The sequence below is a fragment of the Larimichthys crocea genome, chromosome XXI (genome assembly GCF_000972845.2).
Source record: "Larimichthys crocea isolate SSNF chromosome XXI, L_crocea_2.0, whole genome shotgun sequence".
Taxonomy (NCBI): Eukaryota; Metazoa; Chordata; class Actinopteri; family Sciaenidae; genus Larimichthys; species Larimichthys crocea.
The window spans coordinates 20,561,520-20,585,900 of record NC_040031.1 but is presented as its reverse complement, the minus strand read 5'-3'; the positions used below and the strand labels follow the sequence as shown (position 1 = coordinate 20,585,900).

The 24,381-nt window shown below is 40.2% G+C and overlaps 1 protein-coding gene across 9 annotated transcripts in view; it reads left to right on the top strand.

Annotated features, from left to right (window-relative positions):
• Positions 1-2,368: 2,368 nt before the first annotated feature.
• magi2b (membrane associated guanylate kinase, WW and PDZ domain containing 2b) overlaps positions 2,369-24,381 on the top strand; it is a 79,978-nt gene continuing 57,965 nt past the window's right edge. For 3 of the 9 annotated variants that reach the window (XM_019273641.2, XM_019273640.2, XM_019273646.2), the window contains exon 1: positions 2,369-2,997. In XM_019273641.2, the coding sequence (XP_019129186.1) occupies positions 2,700-2,997 (298 nt within the window). In that variant the 5' untranslated portion in view covers positions 2,369-2,699. Of the gene's footprint in view, positions 2,998-15,867; positions 16,005-23,532; positions 23,853-24,381 lie in introns of those variants that run through there. The other 6 variants (XM_019273642.2, XM_019273645.2, XM_019273647.2 and 3 more) reach the window with 5 other exon arrangements.

Genomic DNA, 24,381 nt, shown 5'->3' with positions numbered 1-24,381 from the left:
CTCTGATCCAGTTATAGATTAGATGAGCAAAAAATACTACTTATGTTACAAAAAAAGCTACAAAGCTGCAGGATTTTAATCCCATTTGAATGCAGCATCCTTTAAATGAGCACATTTAGCACACCATTCTTCAACCCTGATCTACATTTCAGTCCAGGCTTCAGGCCTATTGAAGCTGCAGTTCTGAGATTGACCAACAGGGGCACAAATAAATGACAGCAGGAATTAATTTCCCCTCTGGTCATATAATCTCTTAATCCAGCTAGTTTTCTGGAATATACACTCTTTCGCCACTGGTAGTTGTTAGTCTTTAATCATCTAGCATCATCATCTGCTTAGATTTAGTGTCGAAAAACATCTGCTGTGAGCTGAACGTACAGTATGACCTAAATGCAAAGACAGTGAAGTCAGTAAAGTGACAGTCAAAGTGAATCCACTGCTCTTCATGGATTATTTATTGCTTGTAAGTACACAGGGGACTGTGTACAGTAATGTTGTTTTGTAGGGAGGATACTTGCAATATAAAAACACATGAATGTCCTTTAAACACACTCACTCTCTCACACACACAGAGGCCCTGCTGAGAGTGGCAGTAATCCTCAGTAGATTTAGGGAACAGCTCTTGACATATGTGTTGAATATTGAATGAAACTTTACTTCACTGGCTTTGGAAAAAAGCCACGCAGCCATAAAAAAGTAATGGCAACAAAAGAATCTGTCATTTTCTGTTGAACTTGGATTCATGTCATTACAACACTTATGTAACGATGTCCAATTTAAACAGGGTGTACTTAAGACGATGGATGTTGAGTTAATACACAATTTGTTCACTCTCCTGTGAAATGCTGTGGTGAGATGATGGATTGAGGAACTGGCTTTCTACATTTATAACAGGCCAGTGATCCGAGACCACAGAGGAGTAAAGGTGAGTTAACCATTAGTGATTCAGGAGCGTGTCGTGCGTGTAAGCACTGATATTTCAGCTGTAAACAAAACAAAACTGAGTGCTGCTTGTACCTGACTATAACATACAGAGAGTAGAGTTACATACAGGGCTGGATTAACCCACCAGATGGCCCCGGAGCAAAAATGGGCCCCTCTTCCCACTCCAGATCCCTTGGTATTCAGTCAGATAATGGAAAATTCAGCATTGCATAGTTTATATTCTAAGTCAAAACAACAAAACATCAACCATAACTCTAACCTTTCCTTAATCTTAAACATATTGTAGTTGTCATGTGCAGATACTGTTGTAGGATTTAAAGGTCCAGTAAATAAAGATTTTTTTTTGTGTTTAAAGTGTTTTTTATTGATAATGATGAGACTTTTATGTCCACAGAGTCCACCGTGTTGGACCACTATGTTTCTACTGCAGCCCAGAACAGACAAAATAAACACTGCCTCTAGCTAGGTAGATTTTGCATTTCTTGCAGCCACTATTGTTTCTCCTATATGCTATGGAAGAGGACTGTGAGGCAAGTGGTATTCAGTTGGCTGCAGAATTACAAATTAAAATGCACTCTGATACCTGAAACAAGACTTTAAAACTAGATGAGATTAAATTGGATTAAATTGCGTTAGCTCAGTCCTTGCCTCAGTGACCTGGGGTTTGATTCCGACCTCTGGCTCTTTGCTGCATGTCACCCGAGAGCAGAAGCTCTCTCTGCCTTCCTGTCTTCAGCTGTCACTATCAAATAAAAGTTCAAAAGAATCTTAAAAAAAAAAAAAAGTTGGTGTGACCATAAATGATCAGTGTGTAGGATTAAGTGGCATCATCTAAACTGATGCACCCCCCTCTGCTCATCCTCTCCCATTCTTAGTGTGAAGGAGAGACTAATGTTCCCGTGATATGCTCATTTTAAGGCAATCAAAACATTAATTAAAACATAGTTAGCCTCATTCTATAAACAGAGCTCCCTAAATCTTACAGACTGGACTAACATACAAACTTATAATATATATTCATTATAATTCACACTCACTGACACATGGTGAACCTGGGTATAAGGGGGGCCCCTAAGGGTTTGGGACCCCCGTGACAGTTGTCCAGTTTGAGTATGTAAACATTTCCATTGCATGGTTCACATTATCAACTGACTTGAAGTCTTCCCTTCCTATAAAACTCAGTTTTCTTAATTTTGATGCTGCATGCAACGTCTTTAAGCAAATAAATAACGACAAGGATAACAATAACAATAACTATAATAAAGAGTAAACCTTAAAGCTATTGTATTGCCACAATAACAATTTATCAAATATGTACAATATAATATATATGTTGATGTTTGTGTATAATGTATACTGGTGGTGTCTGTGAGCCTGAGGAAGCGCCCCTGGCAGTGTTAGTGGGAGTGAAGCGCCTCCTGTGTTATTTCCCCTCCTCTCCATCCTCTCACGCCGAACCAGAACCATTCTTCTCTCCCCTCCTTCAGGCTTCACATCCGGGTCATCCGCCAGTATCTGTCTCCTGCGTCGGTCTGTGTGTCTGACAGAGTAATAATTATTTCATCCGCCGCCGTGCTGTACCGCAGCCCACTGCCCGACTGCGCGGCTCGCCGAGCGGACACTGCGCGTGGTGTGCACCGGTGATGTTGGAGCCACGGGCGCTGTGAAAGCTGCAGCCGGTCGCACAAAGGCAGGGATGAGACGGTAGGAGGCTTTTCTATGGGCCAGCCCGTGGTGATTAACTCGCCCTAACGATGTCTAAGAGCCTCAAGAAGAAAAACCACTGGACCAACAAAGTCCACGAAGCGGTGATAACCCGAGGGAAGGAAGGGGAGCTGGGGTTCGAGCTGAAGGGGGGCGCGGAGAACGGCCAGTTCCCCTACTTCGGCGAGGTGAAGCAGGGGAAGGGACTGATCCAGAGCGGCAAACTGGCCCAGGATGAGCTGCTGCTTGAGGTCAACAACATGCCAGTGGCCGGGCTCACCACCCGGGACGTGCTGGCCGTGATTAAACACTGCAAAGACCCGGTCCGCCTCAAATGTGTCAAGCAAGGTGAGCTATAAACATGAGAGGGACCAGGAGCGCACCGTCGCGCGGGTTTTAAAAGGCGGGGAGGAGTGTGTGTGTGTGTGTGTGTGTGTGTGTGTGTGTGTGTGTAGCTGGTTTGACTAAGATGTCATCTGTCAGGAGAAGTCGTGCCTTTTAGGTGCACAAACACAGACAAGCCACAGCTCAGGCCTGAAATGTAATTACGAGCCGTAATGATGGGTTCAGTCCACCAGGATCAGTAACTATAACGATTATATCGCAGCCGGGAGCCGTTTGTTTATCACACTGTCGCTGGTTCGATGCCACAGCCTTTGGAGGAGGGGGTGTGTCCGGTTAGGCGTCATGCCACAGCCTGCGGTTTTCTCCTTATTTTGGTGGTGGTGGTGGTGGACGGAGCTTCACCAAAACAGGCCTGCGCCATGGATAACATGTTGTCCTCTTGCTGCTGCACAGACAGACACACTGAGAGTGTGCTGGCACACAGTCCTGTATAAGAAAATAATCTTACTGATCACCAGTAAGCTTTAACTCCCACACACACACATATTTTGTTTATGAAAGTGGACAATAATTGTGCAGATTTCTTGGTCTGAGCAGCCTTCTGAGTGTTTTTGTTATTGGTGTAATTATTGCAGCCTCTAAAAGCTGGAGGCTTGTTGTAAGTGTTTCTGAGCATAGCTGTGGATTTATGTGACCTGCTTCTGTCAGCCAGTGTAAAGGACAGACAGACAGGGTCCCTATAGGACTACAACATCGGCTTGAAGGAGCTGCAGTGAAGATAGTTATCATCACACCCTCCGAGGCTCAGTTTAAGTCCTAATAAGTGGCTAAAGGAGGGCCTGCGTTCTCAGCCATGAAATGAGCATTACAGTAGCTAGTTTCTGGGACACGAGTAAAGCAAAAAAAAAAAAAATCCAATCTGTTTTTTTTTTTTTTTTTTTTTTTTTTTTTTTTTTATTTTTGGACAGTTTACTCGCAGAGGATTTGTCTTCACACTCTGTCTGCTCGCTCTGCATCTTAGGGTTTCCAAGGGTTGCGTCAATGTGATTGATTGTTGAGTTATAGCTGCTGACTTGAGTAAGAGTGCGGTCTTGTGATGTGTGAGCAGTTAAATGCTAATGTGCATATCTCAGACAGGTCTATTCTCTCCCCTCCCCTCTCTTATCCATTTAAACATGAGTCTATCTGTTTATTGAACCACACCATCGCACACTGCTCTCCCGCTGAATGTGGTCTTTGCTAGGAACGTCCTTGAGCACTCTGCTGTTTGTGCACAGCTTGTTGTCCCTTTCACTTTTTTGTTCTCATCTCTCTCTCTTTCTCTCTCTTGCTGTCATATTACTATTTGACTTCTATCCAGTGGAGAGTGGACTGTATTTATGGCAGTGTTCTTGCAGACAGATGCTGACACACTCCCGGCCCCGCTGAGGAATCATCCAGAAGCAGTCCAGTCGCTTTGCTCAGAGGCTACACACACAGACACACAGAGATGGATGTCCTGCTTGTCTGGATACAGAATCATGTCTGACTGCCCACGAGAGCATGCACACACACTTACACAGTTTAACAGTGTTTTTAGTGAGGTATAACCCCCCCAGTACGGCAGTGACAGCGAGGCCTCCAGAGCAAGCTTACTGACCTCCTCTTCCTCACACACTGTTTCATCTGCACTCATTGCAGACTTCAGGAAACACACATATCCGAATGCACAGGCCAGGACAGGACAGGACGAGCTTCGTTAGACACTGTGAGGCTGTTATCCACCTTTTACTAGAACACGACTGTTTTATTTGTGGATCCGCCGCATTCGCAACCCAGTTTATAGACTGAGCAATGAACAGTATTGTTTTCACGAGTCCTATGTGGCATGTCACAACACACAGGTCTGATTTATGTTTGAAGTCACCTTCTTATAGTGTCCACAGACAGGAGGAGCTGTATAATTAGCTATTAATACAATGAATCAATCGGTCAATCACAGCACATGGTTTTGTTTCACAGTCTTAAATGTGATAGTAGAATTGCCAGGAGAGGAAACGTGTTTTGAGTCTATGTCTCAAGAGGGCTGTTATTTATCCTCCTGCTGTGTGTGTGTGTGTCTAACTGCTTCAAAGGTCTCGGTCTCTGTCATGTAAATGGCTGCGCTGTAAATAAATCTCCACTAATGGCAGTATAACAACATAATAATGCCATAACAACCATAAGCAGAAAATCAAAACAAAGCAAAAACATTTCTGCACTCACGTAAGAAAATACTCTGTATAGCCTTTACATCCAATCTTTTACATGTCGGAGGAACAAAAAGAGCACACCAATATGGATTTCAATTTAGACAGGTATATTGTATATTGTGGATAAAGGTGAACTGAGATGTGCTGTATGAGGGATGAAGGGTCGAGGGATGAAGTGATGATTGGTAGGTGGATGCAGGGTAGGGAATGAAGGGATGAGGGTAGAGGGATGAAGAGTATGTGGGCGAAGGGGTGGAGGATGAGAGGAGAAATCTGGGTTGTTGATTGATGAAGGAGTTTGGAGATTGACCGGTGTCAGCAGGAAGATGGGAGAAAACTGGGTGGAAGTTGAGACTCTGAGAGGGGGAACCATCTCTTTGTCACTCTATGTATTAGAGCCTTCATGGTTCCTGTGTTTGAATGAAAGAGAGAGAAGAGAAAAGGTAGAGAGGGATGTGAAGTCAAAGAGGAAGTGAACAGTTACAAGTGTGCCTAAGTCCTTGAGTTCAAGGCACAGTCCTTGTTCATGAAGCTATAAAACTTCATTTAAAGACATGTTGACATGTCGAAGTAGGACAAGGTGTAAATAATAAAATGAATGTTGTCCATGCTAGCTCACTGTTCATAATCTGCAAACATACGTGAATACAACATCGTTAATGTTATTTGTGACACCTGTGCATTTCCTGCAATGACAAGTCAAAATGTCCGCTGTGAAAAAGTCCCATGTGTTGTCAATCATTCCTCTGACATGGACGTTCTTCTCAAACGATTCTTTTTTAACTTAAATAAGAAGAAAATGTCCAAATGCATTTGTAATTTAAAAACACACATCTAGTTATAGATTTTCTTTTAAATGCTGGTTTGCAAAATTAGTTATTGGCCGTGTCCATCTGTACGCAATTATCTGATAAACATCTCTCGTCCGTGTTCGTCTCCCCCCATCAGCACCAAAGCAGGAGTGAGATGCAACCGGCTGCTCTGCTCACTGAGGCAGATTTATAAAAGTGCCATGAAGATCATAACCGCTGAGAGGTGTTAGAACAGTACGGAGAGGAAGGAAGTGTGAATGAGTGTGTGTGTGTGTGTGTGTAAGTGAGAAAGAGAGGTGGAGTTTTAAGAGAAGAGTATGGTGAAGGTGTGAGAAAACACACTTTGGGGAAACAGAGAAAATTACATCTTGTGATTTTTTTTTGATTATCTCTAGCTTCATTTTTAAAATCAAAATTGATTTTCTAAAGTGCTTATTTTATGACCTTTTAAAGGAACCTCGTGCCAACTTGTAATAATGACTAAAGCACAATAGACAGTCTCTCCTTTATCTTTCCTTTCTTCCTAATGAAGCAAAGTATCTACAGATTTCATCAGGACAGGACATTTTGCTGCAATCATTTCATTTCCGTGCTGTACATCAGCTGGTTTCATCTGTTTATTCTCATTTTTTGAGGGAAAAACACTTGAAGGAAAAGACATTTATTAAAAAATAAATATGTATCTCTAAATAACCCAGCTCTCTTTTTAGTTGTCTTTAATTGGCATTAATCTTTGTCGCAAATAGATACGGCACAAATACAGTGATATAAATAATAATGTCAGCTATTTTTGGTTCATTCAAATTATATTAGGGACATCATCCCAGACTGAGTACACAACAAATGATGCTCTGATTTACATTTTCCCTACCTGAAGGTACTAGCTGTGGATAAGAAATTCAGACATAAAGCCAGAAATATGTCACCTCTTGCTGATATTGCCTGTTTGAAATGTAATTTTCCGCTCTCCAAATTTTATTTTTTGCTTCTTAGAGAGGAGTGCGGAGGAGGAAGAAGTCCCTAGGATGTTTCATCCACTCCAGTTTATGAGAACAATATGTGGTGGAAAACAACATGAATTCAAAATGTTAACATGCCCTTTAACATCTAAGTGGAGCTCAGCCAGACGTTGTCACACTGTGCAGCAGCTTTCGGCCACAGTCTATGTAGGGCAATCACGGCCAGGGAGCTTTCTATTTCTTTGAAACTGTAAACAAGGATTTTTAATATAAACACTTGATCTGAAACATAACATTTTCTCTTAAAACTGTAAAGTTACAGTTGATTATCTGCTGATCCGTTCACTAATTGTCAAGTTTATCATTGGAGCCTTTCACCACTCTGGATTCAAACATACATAAACATAAAATAAACATAATCAGACAGTATATATCCAATATATAATGCAGCCTGTGATAAATGAACATCTTTGGAACAACTAAAATAAACATTCAACACCAGATCTTCAGTGTCCCCAAGGCCCTATATACAAAAAAAAACAGTCTCATACCCTCTTAAAGTTTCCCTCCTCATCGTTGATTCTAGCCAATTGGTTCGAGCAGCTATGACTACCCTGACCTTTATCACTTTCCTGCTTTTAGATATATTTAGCACTTCTGAATGGTCCCCTAACAGACACAGTCTTATAAAGGTACCGCTGAGCCAAACCATTTACTCATGTTCAAATACTTTCTTCAAAAACATTAACATTCCCAAATTACATGTAGAAAAGTTCTGTATCACCTCTCTCATGTGTTTCCCTGTGTTTGATAATGTAACCAATCCTCCCCAAAGTCTATCTGTCAAACAATCCTCAGATTTCTACATACTTCCTCTGGATTCTTGTTCTGACTGAATAACTGTTGGTTTGAAGGAAATGTTTTTTAAGCCTCGAGTTTGTTGCCATCTTTGCTTTTTGGAGCCACAAAACGCTTGATTTTGACTTGATTTTCAAGCATGAACATAGGTAAAACTAAACTAAAATATGTTTCTGAGAACATTTTATTTCATATTTGATCTACACAGCCCAGTTTGACATTTTAATCTGAGTTTCAGGAGCCAGTGTTTTGCACTGGACAGAGTCACTCGTCAAGCACAAGGTAGCTTAAAGCTTACCCGGCTTTATCATCTGTTTTACTCTAAATTAGACCATAATTTACTAACATCATGTTGCATGGAAGAAGACTTGAAATAACAACTGAGATTATAAACTCTTTAGGAAACTGTTTACTGAGTTAATAAAAAGTTTTTTTTTCTGTAAAACTCAATACAAGCAGACTTTTCTTTGCAATGAAGTGCGCTGCCGACTGCTGGTCACTTCACAGACCCTGAAGTTCTGTTCACTAGCTATACTGTTACTGAGAAATCCAAAGTTTGACAGGCCTTCCAGGCCTAGTCACGGTTGTTAAACTGTGGTTGGATAATCATTTTTCTGTGGAGGAGTTTAGTTAATAGCCAAATTTCAGATTCACTGTCCATGCAGAGCCATTTAAAACTGCCTGTGTCAAATAAAGCCACAGCTATGTTGCAGTATTAAGTAAATGGCGTACCATTGACATTTTAACGGTTCTAGAAACGAGACCTTTGAGGATTATTAGAAGTTGTCAAATTTTCTGACTTGGCCGTCCGAGTCCTGCCAGTCCTCTTCATGTGGGTTCAGTATGGAGGGACAGATGGAGCAGAGGGAGAGAAGGCGACCTTCTTCTCCTCTCATGTCGCTTTGTTGATGAGAAGCTTGAAGAATCAGTGCATAACATCCTGTCTGCTCCGCTGGTATTAATAACTCACCAAGAGATGAGTTCTGTCAGAGGCGGAGGATGATTTTATTGAGGCTAGAAGCTGCTGGAGCTCGGCTCAGAGGATGAAACTCAAGCTTAGCCAGCCAATGACCAAAAATCTAACTGGTGCAGTTAAGTGAATTAGGTCAATGTAATTCTCTTCACCGTGGTCACACTGCATGGGACAATCTGGGACTGTGTTGCTGCATGTGTTTGTGAAATGTAGATAGATGTGGCTTTTTTGTGTGACAGAAAATAGGTTTTTACATTTCATAATAGGATCTGAGTTTCTGCCAGCCAAGATGATGTGAAATGTCTGATTTACTTCTCTTAGTAATAGTGGCATGTGATTTGCTGGTGGTGATGGTGAAGGAGGTGATTGAACTGGAGATTGTGTCCTTAAGGGTTTTCCAGAATAACAGCACAGACCTTTTGGTGATAGATCATCATGGCGATGTGACTATATGATGCAGTGTGTGCAAAAACAGGACACATTAGGATGTTGCCTATACAAGCAGTTCATTTGGCTGAGATATAACACCATATTCTTATGACTATTCATGACTGCTATAAGTGTAAGTGTATGTGCATGTGCATTATGCTTATTATGGGAAATGGTAGGGTTGTTTATGTCTTTGTATGTGACATTTCAGCATTATAATGGCTGTTCTGGTGAAGAGAGATATAGCCGGACAGAAGTCTATCAAAAATAATTGGCCATTAAATAAAAGAGTTGGTCTTCACAGCACAAAACGTACCTGTTCATGATAGCCTTAGTGCTCTATTCTTTGTTACTTTCCTGCTGTTGTATGGCTGTTCTTGTGCTTACACCTTTTGCTTTTTGTATATAAATCAAATGCTGTTACACTTTTTTTGGCTTAGTTCTTTTTTGGCAGCAACTTTTTTTTGGCACTGTGTGAAGCTAATTTATATTTTGGACTTTTCTTCTCTGTCTAAAAAACCCCCACACCCTATCAAGTCATCCGTGCTGAGCCAACAGAAATGAGCAGTCAGTCCTTTTAGACTTAACACTGGAGATGTGTTTTTGCAAGTCAGATGCAGAAACCATTTTACCTCTGTGTATTCATGTTTATTTGTATTCACATGTCTGACCACTTGGTGGTGCATTCTCTTGTTATTTAAGGAAATCAGTTTTATAAAGACCATACAACTTATTTTTTTTTACTTTTGGAAATCCTAATATTTATGATACATCCAAGTTTAGTGTTCACTTTAGGATAAACCAAATACAATACTACTAATAATAGAAGTGTTCATACACTGCTTATGGTTCTGTAGTTTTGTGGAACATTTTAGTTTCTTTAAAATAAAAAGGAAAGAATGTGCTATGTTACAATAAATCTGACTTTTTGGACGGACATAGTGTCTCTCATAACAAAATCTTATACAGCTACAGCTCCTCTGTGGCATTTTTAGTGTAGCAATTAGCAGTGGTGGAGGATGTATTCAGATCCTTTACAACGCCACAAGCAATCCCACACTATAAAACTACGCCATAACGAGGAACAGTAGTGTTCAAAAATAATTTAAAAGTATATGCTTTTATTGAGTTTTAAAATAAAGAAGCCATATAAACAACAACGGCTATGACAACAATAAATAATGCAGGAACCAAACAAAATCCATGTAAATTTAAAAAAGCAGCAGTAATGATGTTTAATAATATTTTCAAGATATTGCAATATTCTTTTCTTTTACCTTTGAGCATTACTAAACAGTGGAACAGTGCACATTTTCCTCCAAACACTAAATATTTGGAATATTAGTGTATTATTTTATTCAATTTTACTGGGGTGATATAAGTTTGCATTAGTGATTTGGTTTTGTATTTTCCTTTAAGCAGTGTTCTTTCTGTATATCTTCTTCAATATCTCCTCTCCAAGCTTCTCTGGATGGTTCCTTTTCTTGAGACACCAAAGTCCCATAAAATACAGATAAAAAATAGTGTTTTCAAGGTTTATCGTTCAATATTTTTATATTTGGTTTATCATACTCCTTGCCCCAATAGTTTGCCATCTATATATAGATGTCTATCTATTCACACTGCTAAAAGTATATACTAAAAGGAAAAGTGTCTCAATGCAGAAAAATAGTCATTGTGTACATTATAATGTATTATTTGATCGATAGTACTTATGCATGCAGCAACATCAGTAAAGATCTTGTGAATTTTGTGTGCGAAATCTCAAAGCAACTGGTAAATAGCTCTTAAATAAATGTAGTGGAGTAAAAGCGACAAAATGTTCCTCTGAAATACCTCAAATTACTAAATGTGCTTGTTATATATCCACTACTGTCATCACTACTCCCATGTGCAAACCTGGCACCCTGTTTGTTTCCCCCTCCCGGCCTCAGTCACTCTGCAGGTGGGAGGGTTCAGTGAGGCCACTGTAGCTGAGAGACAAAATCATCTCTCACCTCCAGAGATGGAGGCTGCCGGGACATCTGGCTCATCACGACTGCTGCATCAACATGAACTGAGAGTTATTTAGTCTGTGTGGGCTTGTGTGGCTGTGTGTGTTCCCTTTGCTGGCACACACAGAGACACAGAGCAATAAATTCACAGTACAAGGCAGGTTTGATTTCATAATGGTATGTACCGTATGCAGCTGACTTGCAGAGTCTGACAGTGGAGCCAGGTCTGAGCTGAAACAAGACCCCCCTCCTCCAGTTTTACAGAATCATATCTTATTCAGTCAGACATGGCAGCACAGACAGCAGGGTATGGTTTTCATTCATTGACATAGTGTAGATTAGGCAGCAGCGCTAATCTGATAACTTTGCGGTGGGCTTCAGATCTGAATGAGGAGGATTATAAAAGCTGGCATCAGGAACTGCTGCAGCAACCGAAACTGGTGGATGGCTACCAACAATGTTCTCCGATTTTCTGACTTTTTAAAGCTGAATATCTTGAAATGGAGCCAACTCATATATTGAATGTACAAACATGAGGGACAGTGTTTAATTAAAGCCCCTTTATACATTCACACTTCAGCTGTTTAACCTCTAATCAGTCTGCTTCTTTTTATTAATATATAAACCTTTTTATTTTTACTTGTTAGGAGATTTTCCGTAAATTTCCCACATCACTGTACCTCATATAAAAAACATTTTAGTGGTAATGCATCAGTTAAGAGAGGAGAAGGAGTTAACTGCTTGACTGTTTAAATATAAACGTAAATTGCACTGCAGACTTAATCGTGTTCATTGCAGCAGCAGGCAGCTTCCTGTCTTGGGGGAAAAAAATCTCAGCTGATGTGTTTAAGTGCTTCATTTGCATTCAGGATCATTTCATCACTGTAGTTGATACTTCCTGCCAGTAGAGGACAGTAGCTGTCTTACCAGTTTTTCCTTCAGAAGCAGCTTCCCTCGCTGCACTGACACTAACAGGTGGTTTATTTATCTGCACAATATTTCAGATCAATATGGTTTAAATGTCGCATTGTAGTGCAGAAGGTCTCAGTAACGACTGTATATACAAACTGTAGCTGGAGATTGGTGACTGTAATTATAACCAGAGCATCTCTTCTTCAGCCTGTCTGAAGTCATGTTGCATATTTAAACTGAAGCAAGCGAGACAGAGGTCCTAGATGTTGTATATGTGTCCTGTAACTCACCTAATAATAATATCCAGCTGGAATTACCTGGTGTAGGTTGTACATGTGTGTTTATTTTAATTTGTTTGTGTTTTATACAGCCAATCATAAAAGTTTCATTCATACTTAATAAAACAATAAGTGATGCAGTGATATCTGTCTATCTATGCACATAGTTTTGGTTTGATTAGCTCAGAGGCTGATGCGTCCGAGATGCTCTCCACCCTGAAATAATGGGGGAACTCGTTTGTGAACTTGTGTTCTGGTTTTCCTAGATAATCCATTGGACACGGTGTCAACAGGGGCTATCTCTTTGTTAGAAATTAGTTCCAGATAAATTCAATGTGGACCATTCACATTGTGTTCACTGGAGCAGGGACACTTTGTTGAATGAATGAATGCAAATTATCAAAGCTGTTATCACCACAGACAAAATTCAAATAATCTCCATTGTTCTGAAGTGTAGACTGTCATGTCTGAGAGAGATATCTCAATCCTAACCAAAACTATCTGCATGGGCAGCTATTACAAGAAGTAAATGAGAATTTTTGGATTTGGATTTTTATGTTCTGTGTCTTGTTCTAAGATACTAGATACTGGACAGATATAATACAGTGCTTCAAATTTGGTGATTGACATAGCCAGTCCACCATCTTTATTTTCCTTGTGTAGAACTGACAGCAGTATGTTTTGGTCTACCTGCATCTCATCCTCATCCATCGTTCTGGTACATGGCTCCATTCATCTTCCTTTCAATTTGGATTCTGCCAGCACCACGAGAAGAGATGCTTCTACCACAAAACTCTTCAGGTACATAAGCAGAGCCATTTCTCCCCCAAACATGGCGTGTTATATTGTTGCAGAAAAGATTTTTGTCTTGTCTGGCCATGCTACATTCTCACAGTAATCTACAGGCTTCTCCAAATGTTGTCCTTCTGGGTGATCATGCAAACATAGCATCGTGGTGGAGTGCTTTGCCTATTTATTCTTCTGCGATGACCATACCTGCTGCTTCCAGGTGTTTCTGGAGCTCTTTTCAGGTTGTCCTTGGCTCCTGGGCTGGCTCCTTCTGAAGTTTTTGACTGCCTGGTTGAAAATCTGTGGGTGGTTGGTTGATGATGGAGTGATGTTTCCTCTCACGGATAATGGCCCCAATGATGCTCATAGGAGCTTTTACGAGTTGAAAAATCTGTCTGTAAGCAGTGCCATTGCTATGGAGCTAGTACTTTTTCCTCTCGTCATTCTACTTTATAGCACGTAACTTTTCATGCAATGGACTGCTGTGATTTCTTTACCTACATTTTCCGATGTGAAGTTGCATTAGATATATGTTTAATGAAATGTTGATGTATTGAATGATTTTTCCCCCACTGTAATTTAGTATAATTAGCTCTTTACATCATGTTTTGTGACTTCTTTGGTAATCATGAAAATATTCAGCAGGATGTATATGATAACCCTCAGAAGGAAATGATGATCACCATGTTACTGAGTCAGTATAACACGCCTGCTTGGTGAAGCGTAATTTTCCACCTGACTTATTAGGATGTGAGTTATGGCATCTTCTCACTGATTTTATGGCTGAGTGTGTGTAATAGTCCTGTTCCTGTTCAGGAAGTTCACCCTGACATGTAATGAAGAAAAGAAGAAGCAGTCAGGTCAGTACAGTTGAGCTGAATTAAATTCATTTAGCTTTGGATTTAGCCACACTAAGGGCCCCTGTAGTGATACAGACAGGCTTTATTAGACTATCAGAGCATAGCAGCCAAATGATGCATTGGAGAGAAGAATCATTACGATGCTCGGCGGACGGCCTTCTCCCAGCCACAGCCACAATTATTAATTTTTTGTATTGACCGGGAGCACACCCATGCTGGTTTTAACCCCTCAGGTTATCGACCACTGTGCACTGAAACTGATGAGTTTCTTATTACTCTCTGTTGCCTCTAAGGTTCCTTCATGTCTCCCCCTCTCTCTTTATTTTCTACCCATTACTGTTACTCAACTTCCCACTGCTACAGGACAGAAGATAAAGTGTTTAAGCCCACACACACCTTTTTATACTGTTTTATAACTGTTCCTCCATCCTCTTTCTCCAGTCAGTCTGTTGCTTTAATTCTCATTAGGATGCATCTTGTTGATCCTGATAGACTGTGAGGGGCACTACTTGAACTGGAGGGCGCAATCAGGAGTGACAAACATCTCCATATAGACACATTTAAAACAGGAGCCACTGCATATACAGAAACATTCATCAGCATGGATGTGCGAGCAGGTGAGAGGAGACAAGGAATTAATTTGCTTGCTGTGGGAGGAGAGAGGTGGTACAAGAAATTTAAGGGTTGGCAATTCCTATAACCTTCCCCTTTTAATCTTGAAGTCTCATTTGTAATGTGGGCTTGTTTCTCTTTATAGTGACTCAGAGGTTGTAAATGTATGCCTGGCCTTGATTACACCGCTGTAGAGAAAGACATGGAGGAACATCATCATTAGGACTAGTCTGAGGATGGGGGGCGGGGATCAATATTAAGACCTTTGGGAGAAAGGCTCTGTCATTTACTATTAATAATGGGCCCTGCCGCCTGCTGTAATAATGCCATTTGGAGTACTGGAAACAGATACTTCATTCATAGCTAAATGGCCTTCACAATAAAATCAGTACATATACAGTATAATTCACACTTACTCTGTGTCTCTGACACACACACAGGCCGTCTCAGGCCAGCTCAAACTACCTGTGCCTAATTGGGGCTGTAAAACAAGAAGTGAAGTAGACAGATCAGGGTAGTCTTAACTGGACCATTGGAGAGGTGGATGGGGAGACATTGAGAAAAACTGTGCAACTGAAATGTTAGATAAGACAAAGAAGAAAGAGAAAGGTGAGATAGGGTGAGGAGCAGAAAGCATAGCTGGGAAATCAGAATAGCAGAAATGCCTGCAAGGGAAATGAAGAGGGAAATTAGAAAAACAAGAAGACATTAGAAAGAAGTCCAGGTCTAAAGAAATCAATTTATGATGAAACAGAATCATTTTATGTCTGCTCAAGATGCTCCATATACACATAATGAACATACTGTGTATGTATAATTTATACAAACACTATGTATAATATAATGCATTTATGTATCATACATTGAACATTAAACACATCTGAGTATGTATAATACAGGCATACATGCATTAAATACAATGAACCAATAGATACAAAAGTGGATTATTTAAATAATAATGAAAATTCAGGGTTAATCTACAAGCAACAAAATATACTATGCAGCACATTTTAAAAAAGTAGGCTAAGTAGATTTCTTTCTTTTTTTAATATCATTTTAAATAACCTGCATAAGTGTTTAGTTGTATGCCATCTAAAGTTAGGTGTAACGTTTGTGTTCCTAAGTGTGTTTTGTTTTATTGCTTTTATTTTGAAAGTTTGACGTGACAAACGGGAATTGAAGGTGAAAAACAAAAGCTCAGCTCTCAGGAGGAGATTTGGAGTATTTGACAGTTTTTTGAGGAGAAGTCCAAATCTTCAAGATGAAAATGGCGTCAAGGTGCGTTGACTTAACTGATGTGTTTGTGAGTATGTTGAGTTTTAAGATGGCAAAGTGTCGCTATTAGCTAAGGGTTACTTTTGTGTTTGTGGCTTAAACAAACAAGCCATCTGTACTGGTGACTGTAAAGGTACAATATGTATTTTATATATATATATGTTAAATCATAAGACAGAAGAATAAATGTTGAACAATGTTTCCACTGTCTCCAAAACGTCAGTCAATTGCATGGCCAATTTTTAATTTTACATCTAGGACAGTTTAGTGAGTTATCTTTGGAAATGTTGTGCATCTTTTTAGTAGTCAAATAGAATTTGTGATCAATTTAAAATTGGCTTTGTTGATTTCCTACTTGTAAATTTAAAAAAAAGAGAGATAATTTTACAAATGTTTAGCCAGGTATTTTTATATCCTTCACACCTTTTTCCCAAATCTTTAATAAAGTCATAAAAGTTAAATGACTTGTTTACAAGATGATAAAAACATGAATTATAGCTTTGGAGTCGAGAACATTAAATGATAGTTAATAATCCTTGACTCTAACTTTGAAGTGTACATTTAGTTGTGTAAAGTTAAGTCTACTGTTTGTTATTGGTGTTCAGGCAGCAGTGGTTAGTGCAAGAAAGTACACAAAAAAGGTTAGAAATTAACGCAGCACCTGCCTGTAGAGAGCACAAACAGAATACTATATAAAAGAAATCTAATAATAAAACAGTGCATTAAAACAAGGGAAAAAAGACAATAAGAGGAAATGGTAGTAAAAGTCTAATGCCTGTATGTTCCGATGTTATGTCCTCTAATTACAGGAGTGATTGACACAGCGCACGTTTAAATCCAACCTCCACGGAGAGGAACATATTGTGTATGCGGTGATCCCTGAGCCCTGTTGTTTTTGTTTTTATGATCAGAAGATCAGATTATTAGTCACACCAAGTCAAGTTTTACATTTTTACCACCAGGCCATGTGAAGCAAACAGTCGCAATAGGGACAGAAACGTGGATTGAGTTTAAGGAATATTGTCCAGCTATGTAGTTAGTCTGTTGGTAGGCTATTTGCTGAAGATGCTTCTGTGTTTCAGGCATTCAGGGCTAGAGGTATTGTCAGTAGATTTAGCAGAATTTGGCTCAGGAAGCAGGTGAAAGGATATTTCTCTTTTCACTTGTATGTGTATACTGCTGTATATGCTGACTCCCACCGTGCAGTTTTGTACTACTCTGTACCCTGTGTGACCTCTTGTGGGCGTGTGGACGAGCTATCGATCTCCAAGTTTTGGTCTCTATGATATCCACTCGGATACAGCATCACTTCACCTAAGCTCTCCCCAGACTCCCCCGACCATCAGCTCAGATCTCAGCCATTAATCGGCATGACAGACCCTCAGTTTACTTAAGGTGGTAGTGTTTGTGTGCCTTTGACTTGAATTCGATCAGTGTTTGTTTGTGTGCTTTACTTAGGGGAAAAGAGGGAGTGTGTCAAGCAAGAAAGACGAGGACTGTCTAGCGATGTGATCATCGTGTATCTCTTGTCTTCTTCTAATAGTGAGGTTTTATTTGCATGTTTATGTGCATCTTGTGTTTGTGTGTGCATGTGACTTGCATGTCAGCATGCATTCCTGAAGCGTGACTGCAGGGCTGTTTTGCACTTGAGCAGCTAAACTTTGTGAGGAGAGAAACTCAGAGAATCAATGTGGCACGACTGTGCTTTGCTCCTCTCTCAGCCTCCTGGGAGAGTGGGCATGTCAGGCCTAATTATGCCTTCCCAAATCAAACAAAATGGCTCCTGTTGGTTTCTACATCTCTCTGCTCCTCCCCCAAGCTTCATGTTGGTGTACATACAAAACAGTGCAACACATTCAGCCCTGGTCTTGAATATGTACTGCGTAAAACACCTGATTGGAAGCTATTTGATTTAAACCAATTGACATGAAATTATTTTAATTATTTTGATATTTTTAAACATTCATTGTGTCTTTACCATCTCAAATAGTGTTTAAATGTGTAAACTGAATATCTTTGAATTTTTAGTTTGGCAAAAGAAGACGTTACTGGGAACTTGTAATGGACAACTTTAATGCTTAATGACATTTCACGCATAAATGTAAATAATAACTAGGAGAATCAATAATGAAAATAATTGCTGCCAAAAAGTTTTACTTCATTAATATCTCAAAGGGAATTTGCCAAGCTGCCAGGCAATTGCAGAAATACACCAATGACACCAGACAACACAAATCCACAGTCCAAAAAAAATAAGAGCCATGACAAACGAAAAACAAACGAGCAATAATGATATAAAAACATCAATCATCACAGATAGAAGTTGAGGATTGAGATACAGGCTATACAAACCACACTGCAGTGCAGAATTACAATGAAACATCACCTGCCTGTGTCTAATGGAATAAAAGTGAAGCACAAAGCAGGAAAGATCGTGTCAGTATGGTGTTAAAATGAACAGTAGATAGAAATGTATGGCAGGTATGACTCTGGTGAACCCTGTGTTTCTGTTTTGATTAATGAATATCCGCTTTTTCATCTTCTGAGTGTGTAGTTTGCATGCTGGTTAGCTCGGCCTCGGGCTGGATGCTGTTTGGAGGAAGAAGGCTTATCAAGACAAGTGACAGGTGTTAGAGTGTGATCTTGACCTGGTGAGGTCCCTGAGGGCAGGATTAGTAATTGTTTTATGTACTTCTGGGCAGAAAGTTATATTATTATCAGGCCTGCTATACTGCAGCTATTTGCACGGTAGTGCAATCCATATTAATGTCTTGACAAAGATGGAAAGAAGATTTACAGTAGACTCCTACAAAGGTAAAAACATCTGTTCGGATTTGATATTAGGATTAAGATATTTATTTTGAGATATTTTAAGACCAGCGTGAAGGGTGTAGTTACTGATTGTAATTGTAAACCTTCCTACATGTACATTTAGTCAGCTAACACTTTTATCCAAAGCAACTTACAAAAAAAGGAAACAAGATCAGGATGTATCAAGATACAGTGTGACAAGGACAGCAGCAATATTGCAGCAAATACTACTTACATTGAATCAAGTGACATGTCCAGTTACTCAGAGAGGTGGAGCTTCAGGAGTTTTTTGAAGGTAGAGAGGGACAAACCTGCACAGACGAGAAAGGTTTAAATTACCCTCAGTGTTCAGGTGGTAGAGCCAGGCGTCATTCATTGGTACATATTGCTGTATACAGAAATTTAAGTACGGTAAGTGGGACTACTTTGTCGGCAAGCATTAGTGATTTGATTTGGTGATTTCCGAGCATGAGTGATGAACTATGGTGGCTGTGAAAGGCCTCGTCCAGTGTTTAGTTTGTCTGTTTCTTTGAAACATGGTGGACTCACAGTGTCTGCAGGTATAAAACATATTCTGTTAATAGATGCACCTAAATCTTAAACATCTTTTAAGATTTAGTTTAAAATAATATTGAGTTAAAGATAGCATTTTTTGCATTTGGATGTTCATCAGTCATTGGCATCATCGGCAAGTCAAAATGTACACCTGAGTTCATCACAAACAGATAATTATCACTAGAAAAATGTGAAAAACAACTTGTGTTGTAAAAATCATGTGACATAAGATGATAATGTCATAAGATCTCAAAACTGAAGGGATGTCATGTAATAGACCGCGAGCTAGCTGTTTTTCATTTTATATTTGGAATGACTAAAAAAAAATTTAATTTCTGACTGTTAAATGAGGTGAGAACCCAGACCCTCTGTGGGAGGATAGAAACACTGTCGGCTTGTCTGCTCTGAGAGCTGCAGCAGTAATCAGTAACAGTGATGGAGCTGATGTCAGATCTACTTGTTTCTGTTAACAATCATAACTGAAATCAACTGCAGGCTCTTTACTGAAGTGTTGTACAACGTAAATACCAGAACAAGCCTCTAGGTTCCTGGTTTGGTTGTTCTGGTATTTACAGCTCTGATAGAAGGAAGCTGGAAGAAGAGCGTCTTGTTATTACAGCGACCCACTGGTGATCGAACATGAATATTTAATTATTGTTAAGATAAAACATCAGTTAGAGGCAAGGAGGTTACTTAGGTTACTTATATATTTTGACTGTTAGTGTTGAAGAAAGAAACAGCATTTTGTTCTGCATAAAATATCTGGCTGACACCAGTGCTGCATTTAGTAGTTACACTCGCCTTCAGCCCTTTGTATTATGTAACAGCATACATGCACATGCTCACATGACGTATGCTCAGGCTGATAATTTTAATATGTTGGCACTTTACAAGTAGCTGCTTCTGATTTAGAAATTTCTGTTGGTGGTCTGTGCAAAGATGATCTATTATTAATATAGATTTCTGGAAAAACAGCACAATGATGGAATTAAATAAATCACAACTCAGTTGCATTTTTCAGCAAAATATCAAGCTATCAGTGAGATTTGCCACCTGATCATGGATATATTTACTGGCACCTAATTCATAACAATGCAATGCACTGTGGGTTATCTCTCGATTGATCATCGACTCAGTGAGTTTACTTCAGTTTTTCGGGCAAATGGAACAACATTTACGACAGCGGCGGAGATTTAACAAGGGCATGTTGGACGATGAGCATAGTTTTCAAATTTGAAAATGTATTCTCATCCTTATTTGTGACCTATAAATAGCTCTTGTTGAGGATTGATGTGTTTTGGCTGTGACTGTCTCTTGTCTTTCTGCTGCACATTGCATTATAAGAAAAATGTCCTTCAACAACACACTAAGGATCTGCTGATTTGTGGGCATTGTAGTGGCATAGTGGAGAAGATGCATATCACGTATACTGCAAAGTCCATTATTTTAGTTCAGCCTCTGTTTGATGTCACCCCATTTCTCTCTCAACTACACAGTATAGTCAGCTATTAAATGTATAAAATCAAATTATTTTAGTATGTGTAAATATAAAGTAAATTTTGGATGATATTATTTGGAAACAGAACCAGTATTTCTAACTAGTATAGCTATAGTGTATTTGCTAGTGTATCTGCTTCTTTTGTGTTCCTAAGCAACAAATCCTACCCACTGTCCATACATCTCTCTCTGTAAAGCAGACGTCCATCTTATGCTGTTTCTGATAAAAATAGAAGTTTTTACATGGTTAAAGGTACAGTATGTAAAATTGTGCAGAATATTGATATTGGGCGGTTAAAAATGGGCACAGCAGCCCAAATTCAAAACACAGAGCGTGTCAGAGTCGTCTTTTTGATTAAAACCCACTGAAATAAAACAGGAGCGTTTGGTCCTTCTGGGCTCTGAACGGTCTTTATCTTTCAAATCATCTCATATTTACCGTATTTTACCATGTGTCTGCTCGTGCAGCTTTTTAGGTCGACCAGAATCTCTCAATCTTCACTCCGTTGATCCGCTTTGTTTGCTTCCATGGCTGCTTGTATTTTAAATGGAACATTTGGAACATGGAAGCTTGTATTTCAGTACAGCATGTTTCCTTTAATCTCTGGAATTTTCCAAAAACTTTCCATGGGAATATATACAGAAAAAAATACTGCTACTGCAGGGCTGTTGAGGCCACGCCCCCTATATGTACAGATGATTTCTGCAACCCTGGATCTGAGCACAAGACTATTGAAGCCACACATTTGAGCCTGTGGACTACATAAAGTGAAGTAAGCATTTATGTTTCACTTGCAAATAGCACATAAAAATGTATTCATACAGTAGATAGGTTAAGTTAGATGCTAAATAAGCTATAGCTAGCATCATTTCATTGACCATTTTTGAGATCTTATCATGATGGTAGCTTAACCCCCAATTTCCAGTTAATTCCCATAAATGTCCACATTTCCCATGGAAAGTTTCCAATTTGGAATATTTCCAAAATTCTTAACTTCCCATGCAAAGTTAATGGAAATTTATCAGACATTTCCCACCAATTCCAATTTTGCAACCCTAGATGTCACATCATATTCATTTTATGATTTAACACAGTAAATATCTTACATATTGTACCTTTACACAAACTCAACAGATTGGTGAGTCTGAGGTGCAGTTGAGCATCGCCATCAAGTCCATTAAAATCAAGTGAATCGTATTCTGTTAGGGGTCGGGCTATTGTAGGGGGCAAAATGGCAGACTTTTGCAAAGGTAGTTCTGCGTTTTGTGTAAGAAGGGGAGCCAAGTCTTTTCTCCCTTTTAAAAAAACTGACTGGGTTGTCTCATTTTACAGTTTTTTAGGCTGGTAGACACTCCAGAGACTCAAATGTATGTACACACGCACTGAAAACGTGAGTTTTTCATAAAATCTCCCTTCTAACCTCAAACTGCTCCAGTGGAGCTGCTCAGCAGATCAGACTGTGGTTGTACCGGCGTGAATGTGTAACTGTGTGCTTGTGATCAGGGCGTTGGGGAAAAAAAAAAAAGAGAGCAGTGAAACTTTCCTGAATAAATAAAGGTGTAAAACAAAAAAAAAGCCTGATGTTCACGGTCATGCAGTCAGAGCCATTTATTGCCCAATGGTTACACAGTTGTTTATATCGTACAGACTCACTGCTTTCTCCACAATTGTATCCGAGCAGTATACTGAACACTCAGCGGGAGCACAGTTAACTCACCCAGCAGTAACAGAGCATACACATACTACGAGATATTGAACATATGAATTCGGCAGACAAGCCCATAGAGACCCGCTGTACCATCGCAGTGTGTTGATTAATAAGGTGGATGCTGCCAGCAGCTCCACAAGTAACAGCAGTTTGTGTTTAGCAGCTGCTGCAGGGAGGAATGTGGAGCTGACAGCTTGAACAGGCCACTGTGTTGAAGCGTGGTATTGGGGGTCAGAGGAGCAGGAAATCAGCTGACGGTCAGTTGATTGGCAGGGATAGTATGTGATCTGCATGGACTAATGATCACTGGGCAGAAGCTTCACTGATTACTGTCTGCCTTGATGAGTTTGTGATTCATCACGGGCCCTCATCTTTTTCCCCTGATGCGCAACAGATTTTGGAAATCCATAAAACTGTCTTCCCCAGAATTTTTTAACTCTGACGTTGTTACATTTGCTTATTTGAAGAGTCAGCTGCTCCCAGCTGAGTACTCATATCATAAGCGTGTGTCTCTGTGTTGGTGTTTGTTTATTTCTTGTTTTCCAGACCAAACCTTACCCAAGACGGTGCTCAGGGCATCTTTGCTGGCGTTGGCAGCTGTGAGCGTGTGCATATGAGTGTGTGTAACCTCGGTTTGACATCCGCTGCTGCTGCGTTTCACAGTATTTCTTCCAGTGACGTTTACACAAGGTCAAACGGGGAGAGCATCTGGTGGACGAGATGCAGAGTATTTGAGGAATGTCAGAGAGCATCTGGGTGCACTCACTCACACTCAGACACATATACAAATATTTTCACAAACAAACATTTATTTCTTACTCTAACAGACAGTCTCTCAGACACACAAACACTGGCCATACAAATGCACAAACACTCCAGTGCAGTAACAGCAGCAGCAGATAGGGGCTGCTGCAGGACCGTGGAAGCTCTTTAGCCAATCCGCTGGCAGGTTGTTTGGAGCCTGGCTTCCCACTGGCACATCTCCTTTATCCTTTCTTTTCTCCCGGTCGTCGTCTCTCTCCATCTTTCCGCGTCTCTCTGCATCTCCCTTCCCCCTTCAACCTCGTCTTCTTCTCTGGGATTAAAATTGGCTGCAGCCAGGTGCTGTCTCTGTGTGTGTGTGTTGTTGGACCAGCGGTGGAGAAGCAGAGGCAGGAGGGAGGACAGCGAGGTTTAACCGAGACGGAAGATGTGCGGCGGTTGGTTACAGGGCTAGAGGACGCCTGGGAGGACAGGCTGTCTGTGGATGTATGCCTGTGGAGAACGGACTGCTTTTATCAACATCTGGGTTCGCTGCTGATGAGGTGCCTGGTCTGCACTGCCTTTCTCTTCACCCTGTCTGCCTCTCCATCTGTCTGTACATGTATCTGTGTGTGTTGTTGTGCATGTATAAATATGTGTGTGTGTGTGTGTGTCGGTATCTGTGCATGTCAAACATATGGCCTATGGCTGAATTCATGGCTCAAACTGCGATGAGGCCACTCATATTAATCCTTTGTTTTCTGGCTCTCTCCTCTCCTCTCCTCTCCTCTCCTCTCCTCTCCTCTCCTCTCCTCTCTTTGCTGTTTTTGTGAAGCAATTCACAGTGGTTCACAGCCTCGCTAAAATGGTGTCAGTTTACATAAGATGTTATTCCAAAAGGATTAATTATTGCAGTATCACACAGTCACCTGTGTCAGCGTCATACATACAGGTATCCGCCTGTGCGCTGTGATCCCATGTAAAGGTTTTCCTCTCTGATGGCACGCTGTATGTTCTCTTTGACGGGTGGGCGCTGCATTAATCTGAAACCAGTAGGCCGAATGCTGTCAAGTCGATTTGGCAGGAGGTCGC